This window comes from Dipodomys merriami, unplaced genomic scaffold, assembly GCF_024711535.1.
Source record: "Dipodomys merriami isolate MVZ:Mamm:240054 unplaced genomic scaffold, mDipMer1.0.p SCAF_11, whole genome shotgun sequence".
Lineage (NCBI taxonomy): Eukaryota > Metazoa > Chordata > Mammalia > Rodentia > Heteromyidae > Dipodomys > Dipodomys merriami.
The window spans coordinates 36,037,364-36,058,728 of record NW_027202382.1 but is presented as its reverse complement, the minus strand read 5'-3'; the positions used below and the strand labels follow the sequence as shown (position 1 = coordinate 36,058,728).

The 21,365-nt window shown below is 36.7% G+C and overlaps 1 protein-coding gene across 3 annotated transcripts; it reads left to right on the top strand.

Moving 5' to 3' along the window:
* Nucleotides 1-9,347: 9,347 nt before the first annotated feature.
* On the top strand, nucleotides 9,348-19,557 carry LOC138816421 (N-acetyllactosaminide alpha-1,3-galactosyltransferase-like 1). 3 transcript variants are annotated; one of them, XM_070006145.1, is made up of 6 exons: nucleotides 9,348-9,450; nucleotides 11,470-11,549; nucleotides 12,713-12,748; nucleotides 16,082-16,129; nucleotides 18,318-18,455; nucleotides 18,830-19,557. In XM_070006145.1, the coding sequence occupies exons 2-6, from the start codon at nucleotides 11,476-11,478 to the stop codon at nucleotides 19,494-19,496; spliced, it is 963 nt and encodes a 320-aa protein (XP_069862246.1). In that variant the 5' UTR covers nucleotides 9,348-9,450; nucleotides 11,470-11,475; the 3' UTR covers nucleotides 19,497-19,557. The 3 variants fall into 3 exon arrangements, with proteins under 3 accessions (XP_069862246.1, XP_069862255.1, XP_069862263.1); XM_070006154.1 differs by lacking the exon at nucleotides 12,713-12,748; XM_070006162.1 differs by lacking the exon at nucleotides 18,318-18,455.
* Nucleotides 19,558-21,365: the final 1,808 nt, after the last annotated feature.

The following is a 21,365-nucleotide window of genomic DNA, read 5'->3' as shown; positions in this document are numbered from 1 at the left end:
GACACTTTTTGGTGGTTAATTGGACATAAAAGTCTCACTGGCTTTCCTGCCTGGGCTGGCTTCAGGTAAAGAGTACATTTCTTTTTGAACAATGTCACCCCTTCCCTCTTGCTCTCTCCCATTTTTTCCTTCCTGTTCCCACCCACAAGTTGAGTAGCACATTTTCAACATAGTGCCTGCATTTGTTTTCCTTTTGACCCTCTATTTCTGCTCCCCCTTAACTCTCCAAAGGCAGATAAATGAACAAACAAGAAAAAAGAAAAGAAAGACTCCATATTATTTTTCATGTATTTATATACTCAAATCCATTCTGTGTAATGCTGACCCTCAAATGCTGGGCATACTATTCGAAAAAACTGGAAAGATAGACTTGAGAGTGAACAGGCAAATGGCTATCTCAGTTCACTATTTTTGCTACCTATCCAGGGCAGATTTTATTTCAGTTCATTTTTTTAGTTTTTAAAAAGGATTGTTCAAAGGGTTTATTCAAAGTACAATGCATCTTGACCAGTGTCACACCTTTCATTATTCTTTTCCATCTCTCCCAACCCCATCAATCCCCTCAGTTTTCCTAATTCCATTTTCACACATATTATGGCTGCATTCTCTCAGCCTTCCTCTCTTCATTTGTCTATGCCCCTTCCCTTGAACTCATCCGTCCCCCAACACCTCAAGTTTCCTTTCCTGGGATTCATTTTGTTAGATGGTAACTTAGTATTTCAAAGGAGTTACACCATTGAAATCCCCCCCTTTGTAGACCATACTTCAGTGTGTTTGTGTATAGATGAAGATGGCAGGAAATATAATAATTTATCTTCTCTACTCCCTGAGTCTTCACTCTGCTCAGCAAATCACATGACATTTCTAACCTCTATAAGTTATTATGTACTCATAACTAGTATCCATTTTATACTTTCCGTCAGGGATATGGTCATCCCAGTAAAGGTCCTTCCTCAAGGTGATATAGGCTCCTCTTTGTTCAAGGAGCCTATTGTCTGTAAACTGGCAGATGTAGAAACACAGCAAGACACCATCATTTCTTATTGTAGCAATTCAACTCACATTTTGACGTATGAGGTCTCAAAGTTCTTCTAGCATCACAGAATTCATAATTCTTACTGAAGCCAGAGAGTTCATTTCACTATCTTTCCACATTGACCCATTTTTCAGTGACTTGCTGAAGGAAATTATCTTTGAAGTCCCATCAGGGAACAAAAGGGTACAGGAAGAGACTGAATATAATTAACTCCAAAATTCATGTTTCCTTCAACCTTTGGATTTATTCTATGTTATGCCAGGGGAGTTATGACATTGTAAACTTTCTAGAATAAGCATAAGTATTCACAGATCTTATTATAACCCCGAGTGGGTATGCAGCAACTTTATGTCCCAGAATCTTCTTTTTTTTAACACTTTATTTATTTTTTATTATCTTTATGTAGCTGTATGAAGAACTTCCCATTCTACAAAACAGTATATGAGTACAAAGTGTCTGACAACATTGTCACCCATCTCTCTTAACCCATCCTTTCTCTCACTTTTTTCTTTAATTGAGATTAGGTGATTACATAAATTTTACATATTTCACAGTATTGTTAGAGTCTCAAACATATTTTAACTTTCACAAGGCAAATTGTCATTATCATGGTCTATACAGTTTGTGAATTCTATGAGCTTTGACAATACAAGTTATTTTTTCCGCATCAGGTGATGTTTACATTTCTTTCTTTTTGCTTAGTGTGGGCTGTTCCCACTTATTCTGTTCCTCCTCCTGGCTTCCCTTTGTTGCATGCATAATACAGAGTCTTCTTGATAATCTAAATAATTGTGGTGCCACTACGGCCAAAGGCTCTCTCTTTCTCTGTCTCTCTCTCTCTCCCCCCACCCCGTTCCTCCCTCCTTTTCTTCCTCCCTCCCTTTACTTGTACTGGGGCTTAATCTCAGGACCTGGAAGCTATCCCTTAGAGTCACTATTTCTGATCTTTCTGGTGGTTAATTGGAGTAAGAATCTCATAGACTTTCCTGCCACACCTGCCTTTGAAGTGCAATCCTTAGATCTCATCCTCCTGAGAAGCTAGGATGACAGGTGTGAGCCAAGACATCTGGCTGCAACTCTTCTAATGGTAAGGAGAAGATTCTCCTTTCAAGACAGAGTCATTGACACATGGTAGCCAACTCAAACAGGTATGTAACCTAATTCAAGAATCCCAGTATGACAGTCTATTTCTTTTTTTTTTTTAATTTAATTTTATTTTATTTGAGAACATACTGTGCAGAGGGGCTACAATTACATGGGCAGGATAATGCATACATTTCTTACCAAGCATTGCAGCCTCCTCCTTTGTTTACCCTTCACCTCCCTTCCCAGCCTCCCCCCTCCCCCCCACCCAATCATACCCCCCTCCCCCCCCCCACACCGACATTGTAAAGCTTGCTTTGACATGACATTTTGTAATTCTCCTTGTTACAACAGGTCCACCTGAATCCTTAAACGACTTGTTTGTCCCCATCTCCTCCACATGTTATACTGACATCAAATAAAGTGAAAGCGGGGGTTACACTGTGGGGGAGGGACATACAAAGCAACAAAGAAATAATCTTATAAATGCATTAGAAACACATGCATGAAAGAAACGAAAACATTAAAATACATATTTAAGGGTTCGTTTTCCTAACATCACATTATCTGATCTTTTCCGCTTGACTCATACCTATACTAGATATTGCAAATAAGGGAAACCATGGGACCTATGTTTCTTTGGGCCTGGCTTACTTCACTTAATATAATTTTTTCCAAGCCTTTCCATTTCCTAACAAATGGGGAAATGTCATTCTTTCTGATGGAGGCATAGAATTCCATTGTGTATATATACCACATTTTCTTGATCCATTCATCTACTGAGGGGCTTCTGGGTTGGTTCCATATCTTAGCTATGGTAAATAATGCTGCAATAAACATAGTTGTGCTGGTAGCTTTAGTGTGGTCTTGTTTGTATACATTTGGGTAAATGCCCAAAAGTGCGATTGCTGGATCATAGGGGAGATCTATGTGAAGTCTTTTGAGGAACCTCCATACTGCTTTCCAAAGTGGTTGAACAAGTTTACATTCCCACCAACAATGAAGTAAGGTTCCTTTCTGTCCACATCCCCTCCAGCATCTGTTGTTGTTAGAGTTCTTGATTTTTGCTGTTCTAACTGGAGTGAGGTGATATCTCAATGTTGTTTTGATTTGCATTTCTTTTATGGCTAGGGATGTTGAACATTTCTTCATGTGTCTATTGGCCATCCTTCTTTCTTCTTCAGAGAAGCTTCTCTTTAAGTCTTTCGCCCACTTATTTATTGGGCAGTTGTTTCTTTGAGGATTTGTTGTTGGGTGGTTTAATTTTTTGAGTTCCAAGTATATTTTAGATATGAGACCCTTGTCCGTTGTATGGCTAGTAAAGATCTTCTCCCAATCGGTGGGCTTTCTATTGATCTTGCTAGCTATGTCATTTGCCCTGCAGAAGCTCTGCAACCTTATGCAATCCCATTTGTCCAACCTTTCTTTGATTTGTTGTTTTTCCGGGTCTCTATTCAGAAAATTTCGGCCTGAGCCAAGGAGACCTGGGGTTTCTCCTATTCCATCCTGTAATGTTTTCAGAGTGTCTGCTTTGAGTTCAAGGTTTTTGATCCATTTGGAGTTGATTCTGGTGCAGGGTGATATATAAGGATCTAGCTTTAGTTTTCTACATGTAGTTAACCAATTTTGCCAGCACCATTTACTGAAGAGGCTGTCTTTCTTCCATTCTATTGTTTTAGCTTCCTTATCGAAGATTAGATGGCTATAGGTCTGTAGGTTCATTTCTGGGTTTTCAATTCTATTCCATTGGTCCTGAGGTCTGTTCTTATGCCAATACCAAGCTGTTTTGATTACTATGGCTTTATAGTAGAGTTTGAAGTTTGGTATTGATATTCCTCCAGCAGTGTTCTTTCCATTGAGAAGTGTTTTTGCTATTCGGGGTCTTTTATTGTTCCATATGAATTTTTGGATTGCCTCTTCTATTTCCTTGAAGAATGAGGGTGGAATTTTGATTGGTATTGCGTTGAATTTGTAGATAGCCTTGGGAAGTATTGCCATTTTCACGATGTTAATCTTGCCAATCCAGGAGCATGGGAGGTTTTGCCATTTTTTAAGTTCTGTGTTGATTTCCTTTTTCAAGATTTTAAAGTTTTCATCATAGAGGTCCTTCACTTCTTTAGTTAAGTTAATTCCTAGGTATTTTATTTTTTGTGGGGCTATTACAAATGGAGTTGCTTTCCTAATTTCAGCCACACTTTTCTCATTGTTGGCATACAGAAAAGCCATTGATTTTTGGGGGTTAATTTTATAACCTGCTACTTTGCCAAAGTTTTGAATCAGCTTGAGTAATTTGGGAGTGGAGTCTATGGGATTCTTTAAATACAAGATCATGTCATCTGCAAAGAGGGAGAGTTTTATTTCTTCTTTCCCTATTTGGATCCCCTTTATGTCTGCATCTTGTCTTATTGCTGTAGCTAGGCATTCTAATACTAGATTGAAGAGAAGTGGAGAGAGTGGGCATCCTTGTCTTGTTCCTGAGTTAAGAGGAAATGGCTTTAGTTTTTCACCATTGAGTATAATGCTGGCTGTAGGTTTGTCATATACAGCCTTTATTGTATTGAGGAATGTTCCATGGATTCCTAATTTTTCCAAAACCTTCATCATAAAGGGGTGTTGGATCTTGTCGAATGCTTTTTCTGCGTCTATTGAGATAACCATGTGGTTCTTGTTCTTGCTCCTGTTGATGTGATGAATAATATTAATTGATTTGCGTATATTGAACCAGCTTTGCATCCCTGAAATGAATCCTGTTTGATCGTGGTGTATGATTTTTTGGATGAATTGTTGAAGTCGATTGGCCAAATTTTGTTGAGAAGTTTTGCATCAATGTTCATCAAAGAAATGGGTCTATAGTTCTCTTTCTTTGATGAGTCCCTGCCTGGTTTGGGGATGAGGGTTATGATGGCTTCATAGAATGTGTTCGGTAGTGAGCTTTCTCTTTCAATTTCATTGAAGAGTTGGAGGAGAATTAGTGTGAGCTCTGCTTTGAAGGCCTTGTAAAATTCCGCTGTAAAACCATCTGGTCCTGGACTTTTCTTAGCTGGGAGGTCTCTTATTGCTGTTTCTATTTCAATGCTTGATATGGGCCTGTTAAGATAGTTTAACTCATCTTGGTTTAGTTTTGGCATGTCAATATTTGCTAGGAAGAGGTCCATTTCTGTCAAGTTGTCGAACTTATTAGCATAAAGTTTTGAGAAGTATTCCCTTATAATGTTCTGAATCTTGGTTGTTTCCGTGGTGATGTTTCCATTCTCATCTCTGAGTTTATTAATTTGGGTGTGTTCTCTTCTTTTTCTGATAAGATTTGCTAAGGGTCTGTCAATTTTGTTAAGTTTTTCAAAGAACCAACTCTTTGTTTTGTTGATTCTTTCTATAGTTTTTTTGGATTCTAATTCATTTAATTCTGATTTAATTTTGATTATTTCTTTCCGTCTACTGGATTGGGGTTTATCTTGCTGCTCTTTTTCAAGGAGGTTTAGATGTGTCATTAAATTGCTAGTTTCAGATCTCTCCAATTTGTTGATGTAGGAGCTCAGAGCTATAAACTTGCCTCTGAGTACTGCCTTTGCTGTGTCCCAGAGGAGCTGGTAATTTGTGTGTCCATTTTTGTTGAATAGCATGAACATTTGAATTTCCTTTCTAATCTGACAGTCTATTTCTCAGAGTCTTTGGTAAATAATTGCATGATTGATTATTAGTCATTCTCTGTATCTACAACCTTCTGCACTGCCTCCAGAAGATAGTTATCTAATAACCAAATAAGTAGATTTGAACCAGGAAGCTCCCAATCAATGCACCAGATTTATTATTGCAGTCTATCTAAGACTAAATTAGCCTGGAGCAGATCACCACAAATGAACTCTAGAGTCATGAACAAAAATAAAGCATTGGCCGGGCGCTGGTGGCTCACGCCTGTAATCCTAGCTACTCAGGAGGCTGAGATCTGAGGATCTCGGTTCAAAGCCAGCCCGGGCAGGAAAGACCGTGAGACTCCTATCTCCAATAAACCAACAGAAAACCGGAAGTGGTGCTGTAGCTCAAGTGGTAGAGAGCTCGCCTTGAGCTGAAGAGCTGAGGGACAGCGCCCAGGCCCAGAGTTCAAGCCCCATGACCGACAAAAAAAAAAAATTAAAAAAAAATAAAGCATTGTTACTTCAACCCTTTAAGTTTTGAGTGGTTTGTTATGCAGCAAAAGCTGACACTAGACCATACTCTAATATTAGCAACTGTATCAATCAATGTGATCAGTTGATAGAACAATCAATCAGTGATGGGTTTGCTAAGGAATTTGGAACTGTTAAGGAGTGAAATAGAACCATCTTCAAGGATAGAAGAACAAGAAAAGGCCAAAAGCCAGGGGCTCTTGAGTGACTCAATCTGAATTTACCATATGCCCCTATGTAAGTGCAAGAGAACTAGAAAATGGACTATACCATTTTCTAGGAAGAAATACTGGTTAATATTAGTAATATCTAGCCTAGAAAATATACTATAGTAATAATAGAAATATAGTAATAATATAGTAATTTAGTAATATCTAGTACTCAAAGTACCTAGCAAAAAAAGTCACAGAAAAGAACTGAGGAAAGGCACAGACAAGATCTTGCAAGAAGAATAATCTGTTTGGATGTGGGCTTTGACCCCATTTCCCCTACACTCAGTTGCTTATTACTGACTCCATCTACACCTCTGGAAACATCTGCCACAATGTTAATCCTTGAATCTACTATGAAAACTTTAACTGAACCCCCTTATGGCTGGTTCAGAGACCCAAGAAGGAGGATTTTATTAGCTTGCCAGGTAGTTTGTCATATACCCAGTTTTTAGCTGAGGAAGAAAAAAAATTGTTGGCAATTTCAACTACTATACAGAAGAATATTGCTCCTTCTCAAATTTAGAGCTCCCCTTACATGAAAGAGATTCAATTTGGGGTAGCCAAAATATTTTTTTAAGTGCATTGCTCAGTGTAAATGGTTTTTATTTATGAAAAGCAAAGCTGCTTTTTCTTAATTTGTTAATTTTTATTATTATCATTTGTATTTATAAAGGTGTTTCATATCTGGACATTAATTTCCAAATTCAATACTGGGAAGCTGCCAGGCGCTGGTGGCTCATGCCTGTAATCCTAGCTACTCAGGAGGCTGAGATCTGAGGATCATGGTTCAAAGCCAACCCAGGCAGAAAAGTCCATGAGACTCTTATCTTCAATAAACGACTAGAAAACTGGAAGTGGCACTGTGACTCAAGTGGTAGAGCGCTCACCTTGAGCTAAAGAGCTAAGGAACAGTGCTCAAGCCCAAAGTTCAAGCCCCATGACCAAAAACAACCCCCCCCCCAAAAAAACTGGGAAGCTATACCTGAACTAAAAATGATGTCCCAGATGCAATGTATGTCAAATATCAAATCATGTGGATACTCAAGTTGCTTATATAAAATGGAGGGTCCTGAACACAATCCTCATGAATACCATGCAGTAATTATACTTATTTGCCTTTTGTGTGTGTTTGTGTTGTTTAGCTTTTTTGTTGTAGTTGTTCCTCAAATCTTTGATTCATATTTTTTTTTTTTTGCCAGTCCTGGGACTTGAACAAAAGGCCTGGGTGCTGTCCCTGAACCTCTTTGTGATAAAGCTAGCACTCTACTACTTGAGCCACAGTACAACTTCCAGCTTTTTCTGGGTAGTTTATTGGAGATAAGAGCCTCTCAGATTTTCCTGCCAGGGCTGTCTTTGAACCACAATCCTCAGATCTCAGCCTCCTGTGTAGCTAGCCAGGATTACAGGTGTGAGCCACTATAACCAGCTCCATGTTTTCTTTTTTAACAACCAAAATGTCTAGTAATAGAAAACTACTTAAATAAAGTATGACATATTTTTGTAATAAAATACAATTTACCAGGGAAAAAGATGAATTATAATGGAATTATCTTCAGAATATATTGGTAAGAGAGAAAGTAGAAGTACTAAGAGCATGTCATACACACACACACACACACACACACACACACGCACGCACCTGTATCAGCTCAGAAAAATTGAAGATCAAGCCCAGGAAACAGTTAACAGTAGCTATTGGAAATGGAGTAACTAGAAGAATCAGGCTGGAGAATAAGCCTCAATATGTATCAAGTCACCTTATTTTCTGTTAAAATTTTTCTACATGTGCACACTGATTAATGCACATACCTTTTAAATAAAAAACAATTCGTTTTAGAGGGAAGGAGAAAACAAAGGTACATATAATTTCTTTTTTTCTTTTCTTTTTTTCTTTTGGGTCTGGTTATGGGGCCTGAACTCTGGGCCTGGGCACTGTCCCTCAGCTCTTCAGCTCAAGGCTAGCACTCTACCACTTGAGCCACAGCTTATGTGGCTTATGTGGTGCTGAGGAATTGAACCCAGGGTCTCATGCATGCAAGGCAAGCGCTCTACCACTGAGCCACCTTCCCAGCCCCAAGGTACATATAATTTCAAAGTAAGAGTAGTTACCTTTAGATATTGTATATTTGCTTATTTTTTTTCTTGTGCATTTATGCATTTGACAAGTTTGGTAACATGAAAACATGTTATTTTTATTATCATAAAAGTACATGTTTTAAAAACATTCTAAGGCTCATTACCTCACTGATGTAATTGTAACCCTCTGTATAGTATCTTTACAATAAAAAAATAAAAAATATTCTAAGGGCTTATTTATCTCTGTCTAGGATAATTAAGCAATGTCTAAAGAGGTTGAAAAAAAGTGGTTAATTTTTCTCTGTCATAAATACACATGCAAATGTACACACATCATCCAAATTTTATTTTAAGTAAAGATAAGTTATAAATAAAAGTAGGACTGGGAAGGTGGCTCAGTGGTAGAGCGCTTGCCTTGCATGCATGAGGCCCTAGGTTCAATTCCTCAGCACCACATAAGCAGAAAAAAAAAGCCAGAAGTGGCACTGTGGCTCAAGTGGTAGAGTGCTAGCCTTGAGCTGAAAAGCTGAGGGACAGCATCCAAGTCCAGAGTTCAGGCCCACGACGGGAGTCAAAAAAAAAAAAGGTAAAAAAGTGTAAGAAAGGAAACTAAAATGTTTAAATCCTTTAATTTTTCAAACGGGATGAAGTTCTACTGTTTGGTAGCCATGAGAACTTGGCATCACTGCATCATTATGACACTGATTTTCTAATACTTTCATCATCAAAAGAGTCTGGTGACATCACCAGAAATAGAATATTCACATGACAGCAAGGTAGTACAAAATATTTCATTTGACCTTGTTTGTTGTTTGCAGACTTACAAATATAATGCTTGGAAGTCATCTGTTCTAGCACTCTACTGAATCACCAAAACCAGGTAAAGTTACTCTTACAAAGGTACTACATAAAGTTTAGATGATGTTAGCAAAAATCCTAAGTAGGGATTCAAATTTTTTACCTAAAAGTTCATCATATAAAATATTTGGTGAATGCCAGGCACTAGTGGCTCATGCCTGTAATCCTAGATACTCAAGAGGCTGAGATCTGAGGATTGTGGTTCAAAGCCAGCCTGGGCAAGAAAGTCTGTAAGATTTCATCTCCAATAAACCACAGAAAACCAGAAGTGATGCTGTGGCTCAAGTGGTAGAGCACTAGCCTTGTGCTGAAGATTTGAGGTACAGCACCCAGGCCCAGAGTTCAAGCCCCATGACTGACAAAAAAAAATGGTGACATTTCAACTTATTATTATATTACTGACTTTTAAGAATAATGTCATTGAAGGCATATTGCCAGAAAATAACCTGGTTAAATGGATCAGTCTTATCTCATTCATGCAGTATTACAAATTATCTGAACTTAAAAGGTGGTCATGCACATTGCTGGGACAGTTAAATTGTACCACACTGACTCACAGGATGACATTATCTACAGGAGAACTTTCCAGCAAGAAATTTGAGCCACACTTTTTCACTTTAAATATTACAGGAACTAACATTACCAAGAAGTAAGAAACATTTAGAGGCTGGGAAGGTAGCTCAGTGGTAGAATGCTTGCCTTGCATGCATGAGGTCCTGGGTTCGATTCCTCAGCACCACATAAGCAAAAAGAAAAAAGCTGGGGCTGGGAAGTTGGCTCAGTGGTAGAGCCTTTGCCTTGCATGCATGAGGCCCTGGGTTTGATTCCTCAGGACCACATAAGCAAAAAGAAAAAAGCTGGAAGTGGCGCTGTGGCTCAAGTGGTAGAGCTCTAGTCTTGAGCTGAAGAGCTGAGGGACAGCGCTCAGGCCCAGAGTTCAGGCCCCATGACCGGACCCCCCCCCCAAAAAAAAAAGAAAAAAGAAAAAAGCTGGAAGTGGTGCTGTGGTTCAAGTGGTAGAGTGCTAGCCTTGAGCTGAAGAGCTGAGAGACAATGCCCAGGGTCAGAATTCAGGCCCCACAACCAACAACACCAACAAAAAAACATTTAAAAATTTTATAAACTACTTCATTTAACTTACTATGTCAAAATGTCATTTCAACAAGTCTTCAATATAGAAAAATTACTAGGTATCTTAAACTTATTTTTTCATACTAGGTCTTCAGGTCTGACTGGACTAGAAATGTTTCACATGCTCTCTAACTAAATTATAATATAATGGCTAATATCCATTATATAATAAGGTACAGATCTAAAACACCTTGCTCCTTAAATGAGTGCTCAAAAGTTAAGTATTGGAAACCTTTGTTTTACTCCAATGCATAACCCCAAAGCAATATTTGCTCTTGAATGATGCTTACCAAAACCAGTTTGTACTTGTAGATAGAGAATATGTCCAACCTATGCCCAAGCAAAAGGCTGGAGCCAAATATTTCACTACAGTGTTTAATATCTTTAGCTTTTAAGTCATAAGTATGTACCTTTGAGAAAGTTCATATGTTTGAAGTTTTTAGTTCTGGTCTTTGCTTAAATTATATGTATTATTGTCTTTGTTTTAAAAAATATCAATATTAGGATAGAATAAGTCCAAGCACCTACTAACATCTTCATAGATAACCTAGTTTTATTTTCACAAAAGCTCTAGTAAAATAGGAGGGTCCTATTAAATATCTTCTATGTAATAGAAGTATAATTTGATAATTTGGTATAATTTGATAATTTGGTATAATTATAGAATGAAAAAAGAACATGATAGATACTTAGCACCTAATCAAAAAAGAGTCAGTTGGTATCCCAAAGGAGATACACTTCAAACAGAAAGATGGCTTCCCTGACTCAAATAAACCTTCATCCTAAGGCTGAGTAATCCAGAATCAGATACTAAAGCTGATAGCTAAATGTACATAAGTTCATTTGTTGTTAGAAGATGGTGAAGAAGCAGCTATTTTAAAAAACTACCTTTTTTCTCCTCCTTTTCTAGGAGGAAATGAATTCTAAAAGAAAAATGCAATTGTTGATTTTACTTTCTTTATTGCTGATATTGACTGAGCATCATTTCAGGTAAATATACAGTCCTGATGAATCATTATCTTGAATGATTGGCAGAGTTGATCAAAATGGCTGAGTTTTATCCAAAAAAATTAAAATAGTTACTAAATTAACCAGAAATCATGTCTTCTTTGGTGAATATAAATATTAATTCTTTCTTTTCTTTTCTTTTCAACGTTCAGGAAGTATCTACCTGTCGCATTCTTAGTATAGGCCCTGTTCTAGGCAGTAGAAAGCAGTAATAACTCTTAGTTACCTTTCTCTTGGAGCTTTACATTTAGGTGGAGGTCAATGAACATAACATGAAGTGTATCATATAATGTTAGGGATGCCAGTTGTTTTAATATTGTGAAGGAAAAAATAAAACGAGAGAATAGCTTTGGCCTATTTAAGATAAAATTTTAACTTACATCAAAATTTGATCTAGTGTGAATAAGAATGAAAGCACCTGCTAGGCAGATATGGCTGGAATAAAAATTTGTTATACCTGCTAAAATTTCCTCACAGTAAAGATTCAGTGTGTGTATGTGTGTGTGTGTGTGTGTGTGTGTGTGTGTGTGTGTGTGTGAACAATGAAAAGGGTGGCATTGATCGAGATGCATTGTACTAAAAAATAGTTATGCTGAATTGAAACCCCTTTGTACAACTACTTAAAGATAATGAAAATTCAAATTCTTACCTACTCCAGTGCCTTATTTTTGTGGTCATTTTTCCTTCCCATCCTCCCTCCTTCCCTCCCTTCCTTCCTTCCTTCCTTGCTTCCTTGCTTTCCTTCCTTTTCTTTCTTTCTCTGAGACAAGCTCTCACCGTGAAGCTCAGGCTGGCCTCAACCTCTATCTCATTATTTATTATTATATTATATTATATTAATTATATTATTAATTATATTAATTATATTAATTATATTAATTATATTAATATTATTATATTAATTATATATTAATTATTATTATATATTAATTATAATAGTATTGAAGTCATATTTTTGAAGGTAATAAAGGTCTACCTTATTTTGAAAAAGTAATAGACCATAAACTGGTAACAGGCATGGATTATATTCAGTAACTATAGCATTATTCCTGGCAAATAGTTTGATATGGTTAACAAATTGAATTTAAATTCTAGACATATTTTCCAAATTTAAAACTAAAATAACTTTTTTCATTTATCCAAAGTATAAAGAATCACCTACAGAAGATGTATGCCTGCTGGTAAGAGTCTGTTCTATAAATACTGTAAAAATCTATTAGGAGAAATTGGCTGGAGTCAATTGGGTTCTCATTGTGTTGATATAAAACATTGTTCTGGAAGTTGCTATAAGTTAAGTATTCCTGTACAAGACAATGTTTTTCTTTTGATTTTAATAGCGCGCGGTAGCCAACTTACTCAGTGTGTGTAGGATCTCAAGATTAGTGAAAGTAACCTTCAAAAGAATATTTTTTTTTTACAATATCAGCATTTGTCACTGTTTTTAAGTGAAGGTAGGCACAGGAAGTTCTAATTCCCTAGTGCTTTCCTAGGGAATCTCATAATGAAATATCTTTGGTGAAGACACTTCTGAAAATAGAAAATAATGAACTTATTATTTTTTTTCATGTTATTTCAAAATAAAATTATAGATCAGAGGAAGCTACAAAGAGATCATGCATGCTTTTTAACCAGCTTTTGCCTATTTTGTCTCCAATAATCTTACATGATTATAATAATGATAATCAAAATCAGGAAACTGACAGTAAGTCAAGATCTTTTACCCTCAGTTGAGTCCTGGCCTAGAAAGTGTTAAGGCCCTGAGCCAAATCTGCAGAACGGCCAAAAATAAAAATAAAAACTAAGTATTTTTTCAGTTGTATTCTTCTCTTGAGAATGAATGTTCTTTTTAAAATAGTCTCACTTGTCCTTGAAGCTGGAGTTTACCATTTGTTTTCTCTTTTTTTCAAAATGATTCCTATTTCCAGGTTCATTGATCTTCCTCTGTCCTCTCCATTTTGCTGTTGAGTCTTTTCACAGTTATTTCTTTCAAATTTTATCTTTTAAAATTTATATTTGCTACTACTTTGTATCTTCTAAAACTTTGTTGTTTTTTTTTGTTTCTTTGCTAAGGTTTCCTATTAGTTTCATATGCTTCAAGTGTGTTTATAGTTGCTCACTGAAAAACATTTTTTACAATGATTTCTTTAAAGTTCTAGTAAAGTGAGATCATTCTAATACACGTTATATCTTACATGTGCATAATTTACCTTTCTTCATCTACATTGAGATCCTCCTGCACATTTGGGGTGTGAGGTTGTGCCATTCTAGATTTTGTTTAAGTCCTGTGTTTTCTCAGTACTTTCTGACACTGCCACAAAAAAAGAGGCTGGTGTCATCTCATCACTGTCAGTTAATGGTGAAATATAAGGTCTCTATTCTAACTCCATCAAAATCAGGAATGGAGTAGGAGGGCAGATACTTGGTTACTGAAGAGTGGAGATGAAAAGTCAGAATTGACTTCTGTGTTGCCACAGAAAATTGGCCTGAATTGCTGAGTACTGATTAAAGTTCTGCCTTCCTCTAGATGAGTAGACTGAAGGCCACAGTTTTTTTGTAGTATTAGGCTGCAGTGGTATGGTTAGGGTCTAAAAGTCTTCTGTTTTGCTGTGTTGCCCCTATCCTGCCTTTAACTGTAAAGAGTAGCTTTTCCTTGAGGCTCTTTCAGTGTCTGTGTTAATCAGCATTTCTGGTTCCTGGCTTTTCCAGTAATCATTTAGGGTTATGTGAACCCAGTGCTATATCAATCTCTTAAGTCCTGGAGCTTCTAACCAATTTGTCTTCTCTCAACCATTCAGAACATTGGTCTATATACAATGTCGGGCTTTTTGACTATACTCATCAGAGTATATCATAAAGGAATGAAGAATAAGAAAAATTAGGGCTATCTCATCCTTCCAGAAATGCAAGTTTGTTTAAAGGTATTCTTTTTTGTTGTTGTTTTGCTGGTCTTAGAGCTTGCACTCAGGGCCTGGGTGCTCTCCCTGAGCTTTTCTCCTCAAAGCTAGTACTCTACCACTTGAACCCACAGCTTCACTTCCAGCTCTTTGGTAGTTAATTGGAGATAAGTGTCTCACAGACTTTCCTGCCCAGCCTAGCTTTGAACTGTGATCCTTAGATCATGAGCCACTGGTGCACAGCTAAAGTCATTCTTACTTTGCAAAACATTCCAAGTTTATAAAAGGAAAATTGACTAATAATATTGTTACCAGAATGTACAGCAAAACTTTTGGTAGGCTGTGGAGGGTAGCACACACCTATTAATACCAGCATTCAGAAACCTGAGACAAGATGATCACAAACTGGAGTCCTGTCTGGATGACATAATGAGGTTTTTATGAAAAGAAAGAAAACGAGAGAGAGAGAGAGAGAGAGAGAGAGAGAGAGAGAGAGAGAGAGAGAGAGAGAGAGAGAGAGAGAGGAAGGAAGGAAGGAAGGAAGGAAGGAAGGAAGGAAGGAAGGAAGGAAGGAAGGAAGGAAGAAGAGAGAGGGAGGGAGGGAGATAGGGAGAGGAGAGAGGGAGAGGGAGAGAGGGAGAAAGGAAGGAAGGAAGGAAGAAATAAGGGAAAGAAAGAAAGGAAAGAGATAAAGGAGAGAAGAAAGGAAGGGAAGGAGGAAGGGAGAGAGGGAAAGAGAAAGAGGAGGAGGAGAGAGAGAGAAAAGGACAGAAAGAAAAGAAAGGAAGAAAAAGAAGGAAAGGAAGAAAGAAACCCTTTGTACATCACCTTTACAATTAAAAAAGAAGAAGAAATTGAAAAAAAGAGAAAGAAAAGAAAAAAAAATCTTAGGTAGATTCTACCTTAAAATGAAAATCAAAGATACGTGGACCTTTATTCCCAACTTATTATTTCAATGTGTAACTGAGTACCTATCACATAGCAAGCCACTGATGACTGGTAGAAGTTAATGAAATCTTTACATTGTCTAAATTTTTTTTATTTAGTTGTGGGGCCTGAACTCAGGGCCTGGGCACTGTCCCTCAGCTCTTCAGTTCAAGGTGAGCGCTCTACCACTTGAGTCACAGCACACTGGCATTTTCTGCTTATGTGGGCTCATGCACGCAAGGCAAGCACTCGACCACTGAGCTACCTTCCCAGCCCAGTGAATACATATCTTTCTGTATGATCTGTTACTTTAAAATTATATCTGACCCGCCATCACCAATTCTTCTCTATCTTCTGGCCTTTGGGCATAACCTCTTTATCATATTGTACTTTCTGGAGTAGTCTTTATCCTCTTAAATCCAATTTAAATATTTCTTCTCTAAGGGGTTTCCCTGAACCTCAAATTTCTGTTGAGTAACTCATTTATATGTTCCCGCAGAACTCTGTTCTGTGTAGCACTTTCCCTCTATACTGTAATTATCTCTTTTAATTGTTTTTCCTGCTATTCCATAAGCTTCTTGTTCATAGTCATAAAAACAGCACTTAACTGTCCCTACGGTACTATAGAAGTTCAACAGATATTTATTTGAGTGAGTGGATTGCTCTTAATGTGATTTTTCTCTTTGGACCTAGGAATGATCAAGTGGAAGAACCCCAGCTCTCAGCCTGGTTTAATTCTAAGTAAGAACAAAAAATTCTGTTCACAAGTAATACAACTCTATTTGAAGAAGATTATTTTTTTCTAGGACTAATAGTTTTTACTGTTAAGGTGTTTGTTTTTTTTTCCCCAGTCATGGCATTTGAACTCTGGGCCTGGGTCTGTCCCTGAGCTCTTCAGCTCAAGGCTAGCACGCTACCACTTGAGACACAGCGCCACTTCCAGCTTTTTCTGTTTATATGGTACTGAGGAATTGAACCCAGGGCTTCATGCATGCTAGGCAAGCACTCTACCATGAGCCACATTATAGACTTAGAGTCTGCTCATTAAAACTTAGTTAAGACTTCCAATATGAAATATGTCACACTCTTATCTTATTTCATATTCTTGGCAACATTAATCAGAAAAAATGTCACTAGCAATAACTTGAAGATGCCATTGACTCCTGATTTTTAAAAAAATTGTTATAATGAATATATTGATCGTACAAATAGATGAGTTTCACTGTGACACTTCATACATGCATATAGCCTTAATATCCTCAGTTAACAGCGACATTCAGGGGAGGTTTGTTGTTTTCAATGTTATATATTCCATGTTATGCTTTATATATTTATTTATTTATTTATTGGTTTTATTTTTTTCATTTACAATTGGGGACTATTATAAGCAGTTCTACAACAAATATCTCTGTATGTAGTTTTTACATAAGTGTGCAGAATTATTTATAGGATAAATTCCTAGGATGGAGTCATCAGTTAAAAAGGTATGATGGCTCATACTTGTAATCCTGGCTTCTTGAGAGGCAGGGATAGGGAAGATGACATTTGGAGGCCAGCCTGAGCACACAGTGAAAGTTCCATGTTAATCAGTTAACCAGGTATGGTAGTACAGGCCGACCAATCCACCTATGTGGGAGGCATAAGTAGAATGATTATGGTCTAAGTCCACCTGTGCATAAAATGGAAGATACAAAGGAAAAACTATGAAAAGTAAAGAGGTATAGAGCACCTCGCAGTAATCATGAAGCTCTGAGTTCAACCTCTAGTACTGAAAAATAGAGGAAGGAAAGAAGGATGGAAGGGAGGGAGGGAGGAAAAGAGAGAGGGAAAGAAAATTTTAAAAGGATTTTAATTTTGATTCAGATTGTTAAATTGCCCTTATTTATACTACTTATTTTCTAATTTATTATGGGAAAATGTTAGCAATATTATACGTTGTTATTTTTTATTTTATCTTATTATTTCATTATTTTACTTACTTACTTGTTATTATTAGTCCAGTAGTTTCAACATGTATAATTGGAAAAACTATTGATTAAAATAATTCAATTATCTTTTCATTTCCCAATCTGAGTTTGAACATCATTTTGTATTTGTTATTCATTTATATGTAATCATCTTTGGATGTTATTTCCCATTTGTAGGGAGGTTGTTTGGTGGTACTAGGGTTTGAATTCAGGATTTCACATTTGCTAGGCAGGTGAGCCACACCTTCAACTTTTTTTGGGGGGGAGTCCGGTCATGGGGCCTGAACTCTGAGCCTGGGCACTGTCCCTCAGCTCTTCAGCTCAAGGCTAGCGCTCTACCACTTGAGCCACAGCACCACTTCCTGCACTGTTATTTTTAAGATAAATTGCTTCCTGCCCAGGCATGTGTTTGGACTATCATCTGCCTATTTTAGGCTTCCATAGCTGGAATAACAGGCATTTGACACCACACCCAGCTTCTTTCCATTGAATGCAGTCTTGTAGATTTTTCTGCTTGAACTGGCTTCAAACCAGTCCTCTGTTCTGTTTTCTATATAGTTTAGAATGACAAACATACACCCAGTATACCCAGCTACAAGTTGGGAAGGGTCATAAGAACTTTTCTGTCCAAGCTTGATGTCAAACCACAATCCTCCAGTTCTCAACCTACCAAGTAGGCAGGATTATAGGCATGACCCACTGTTTCTTGGCTATATTTATGTTTTTGATGGACTTTGGGTATACCAAATTAGATAATCATCAATCTGTCTCTTTGCTTCTTTATATGAGAAGCAAGATAATAGTAAGGCTTTCCTTATAAGTCACTGCAAGGATTAAATGGGTTATGTAAACCAACACTGAACCTGACACATAGTAAGTTCTCTATAATCATTATATCACTTGCACAATTTCTACTGCCATAATAAAATACCTGCTCAATTTGTTTCTTCTTTGCTCAATAGAATGCGTCCTGATGTTATAACAAGAACTGACTGGTTTGCTCCGGTCATATGGGAAGGAACTTACAATAGACAAGTCCTAGAAAACTATTACAAGAAGCTGAATATTACAATAGGCTTGGTTGTATTTGCTCCTGAACAGTAGGTGCTCCTAATATTTGTCTTTTTTATTTTAGTGAGAATTTATGGACTTTTTACGTCAAAAGAATAATTCACAATTAACCCTAGTAATGAGTTCTGCCTATCATGGACTGGTTATTTTCTTCCGCCTTAGCTCAGTCCTTAATACTACTTTTACATTTAGCTTTCTTGCTTCACAAGAAATGCTATGGCACTTCTCAGGTCCCCAAACATACAATCTTCTCCTATACTAACCAAAATAGTTGTTTATAGACCCAGCTTTTCTACCTCACCTTCTTTACTATCATTGACATGTATGTTAATCGGCGTGTTAATGACATATTTTCTACTGATTAATTTCATCAAAGTATTTTTCTGTTTTTTTCATATTTCAGATTTGTAGACCACTTCATGAAAAAGTTTCTACAATCTGCTGATAAGCACTTTATGGTTGGATTTAATGTTATCTTTTACATCTTTTTTGATGGCAAAACCAAGCTTCCTTACATAAAGATGAGTCCTCTTCGAACATTCAAGGTATTTCCTCTATTCAATGAAAGCACAGATCAAGACATGAGTATCAGAACCATGAAGAACTTCAACACACACCTCGTGGACAAAATTCAGTATGAAGTTGATTTTCTCTTCATTATGGCTGTAAACCAGATCTTCAAGAATGACTTCGGGGTAGAAGCCCTGGGAAAGTCTGTAGCTCAACTCCATGCATGGTGGTATTTTAAAACTATTAATGAATTTCCTTATGAGAGAAGACATAAATCAGCAGCTTTTATCCCCTTTGAACAGGGAGATTTCTATTACCATAAAGCCATTTTTGGTGGCACACCCCATGAAATTTTAGTCTTCTTTACACAGTGTATAAAAGGAATTAAAAGTGACACCAGAAGAAAAATTAACAGCCGGTATGAAAGCCATCTAAACAAATATTTTTTTGTCAACAAACCCACTAAGCTGTTATCACCAGAATATAATTGGGACCTTAAATTTAAAACTCCTCCACAAATTAAACATGTTAATATAGCATGGCAGTCAGAAATAATTTGATGATTATACCATTAGGCTTATGGATTAACAAGTAAATTACAATATTTTCTTGAATGCAAAATTTGGGAAACTTTTCAGTTTTTAGAAACTTTCAAAAATAAATTGTTTTTATTGTAATTTGGGACCATTTAATCTTACCTAGTTTGAATAAAATAATGAATGAATGAGATGTCTTTAACTTCCATTTCTTGCATGGGAAGCAGGAGCTGTTTCTCTTATTTTTTTTTATTCCTTCTAACTTTAATCCTGTTATATTAAAACAAATCCTTGCTAAAACTTTAATAAATAACTAAGTGGATAATAGTTTAATGTGATGTTATTACTTGTATAATGTAGCGTCATGTGTCTTTTAAATAATGTGGTGGTACTTCATAAAAATGATTTTTATGAAAAATATGCGCACACACAGTTCAGGAAACACATATGCACACACACACATATACATATATACATGTAATATTAGTACACATGTATCATGTGAAAGGGATATGTGTAAAGAAAATAATATTCAGCAACTTGTTCATTAGATATTTACCACGATTTATAGTGTTGGGATATATATAGCTTGTGATTAATCTCATTCAATATTTAATCCATCTAGTATGTGATTGAACTTAGATGAATTAAGACATTCTACCAACTATGCATTTTTTATGGTTACAAAGAGAGATGTGAAGTTCATATTTTTAAATGGTACATAGAAGTCATATTTTTCAAACAAACATTTATTGAACTCTTGGAGGCGCTCTAGGCTCTTCTGGGTACAATCCCAGGTAGGAAAGTGTTACAACACTATTTTTCCTCGGTGGCGCTGTGGCTCAGGTGGTAGAGCGCTCACCTTGAGCTGAAGAGCTGAGTGACAGTGCCCAGGCCCAGAGTTCCAGCCCTGTGACCACCAAAAAAAAAAAAAAAAGGTTCTCTGACTATTTTTCCTCAAGGACTATCAAGGAAGAGAAAACTATGTATAAATATTTACCTGGCAAATTTTAAAGTCCCCAGATTAACCAGAGAAAAGACATGGCTAAAATGTTGTAGTGATTCAGAAAGGAGAGAAATCACTCATGTAAGAATGTGTAATCCTCTCAATTATGTCATCATTTCACAAATTTAACGAGGCATTATAGCATAATTATATAAACCAAAGCTTCTAAAGTCAAAGTGAATTGTTTTTATTTACTTTTATGGGAGAAAAATCTGAGTTTTAATAAGTACTCTTTAAATGCTATTACTGGCAATTATCTCTAAACTTTTAAGGAATAATGATGATGACGATGGCAGGCAGATTTTTTTTGGGGGGGCGTCCAGTTGTGGGGCCTGAACTCTGTCCCTCAGCTCTTCAGCTCAAGGCTAACGCTCTACCACTTGAGCCACAGCGCCACTTCCGGCTTTTTTTTTCTTTTTGCTTATGGGGTGCTGAGGAATCGAACCCAGGGCCTCATGCATGCAAGGCAAGCGCTCTACCACTGAGCCACCTTCCCAGCCCCATGAACATTTCATATTAGAAACCTCATCCACAATATCAGAAAGTTGAACAATTATGAGCAGTTAAAAGTACATACTAGGCCACACAAAAATTAATGTATGCTTAGCAGCACTTTCAGCTCATTTGATAGCCTAGAGAAAGCTAATGCTCTATTTGTAAATTGTCTTTCCATGTTTTTTCTTTTTTTTCCCCCTTAAGATTCCTTACCAAATATTTTATGGTATAGTATCAAAATGCAGAACAATGTTCTATACAAATGTCATTTTCTTTTTTTCTTTTCTTTTTTTTTTTTTTTTTTTTTTTACAAATGTCAGTTTCTGAGGAGGAAGTAAATTTTCAGTGCTGGACAGATCTGGAACAGACGTTAGTCCTAATTTGCATATATG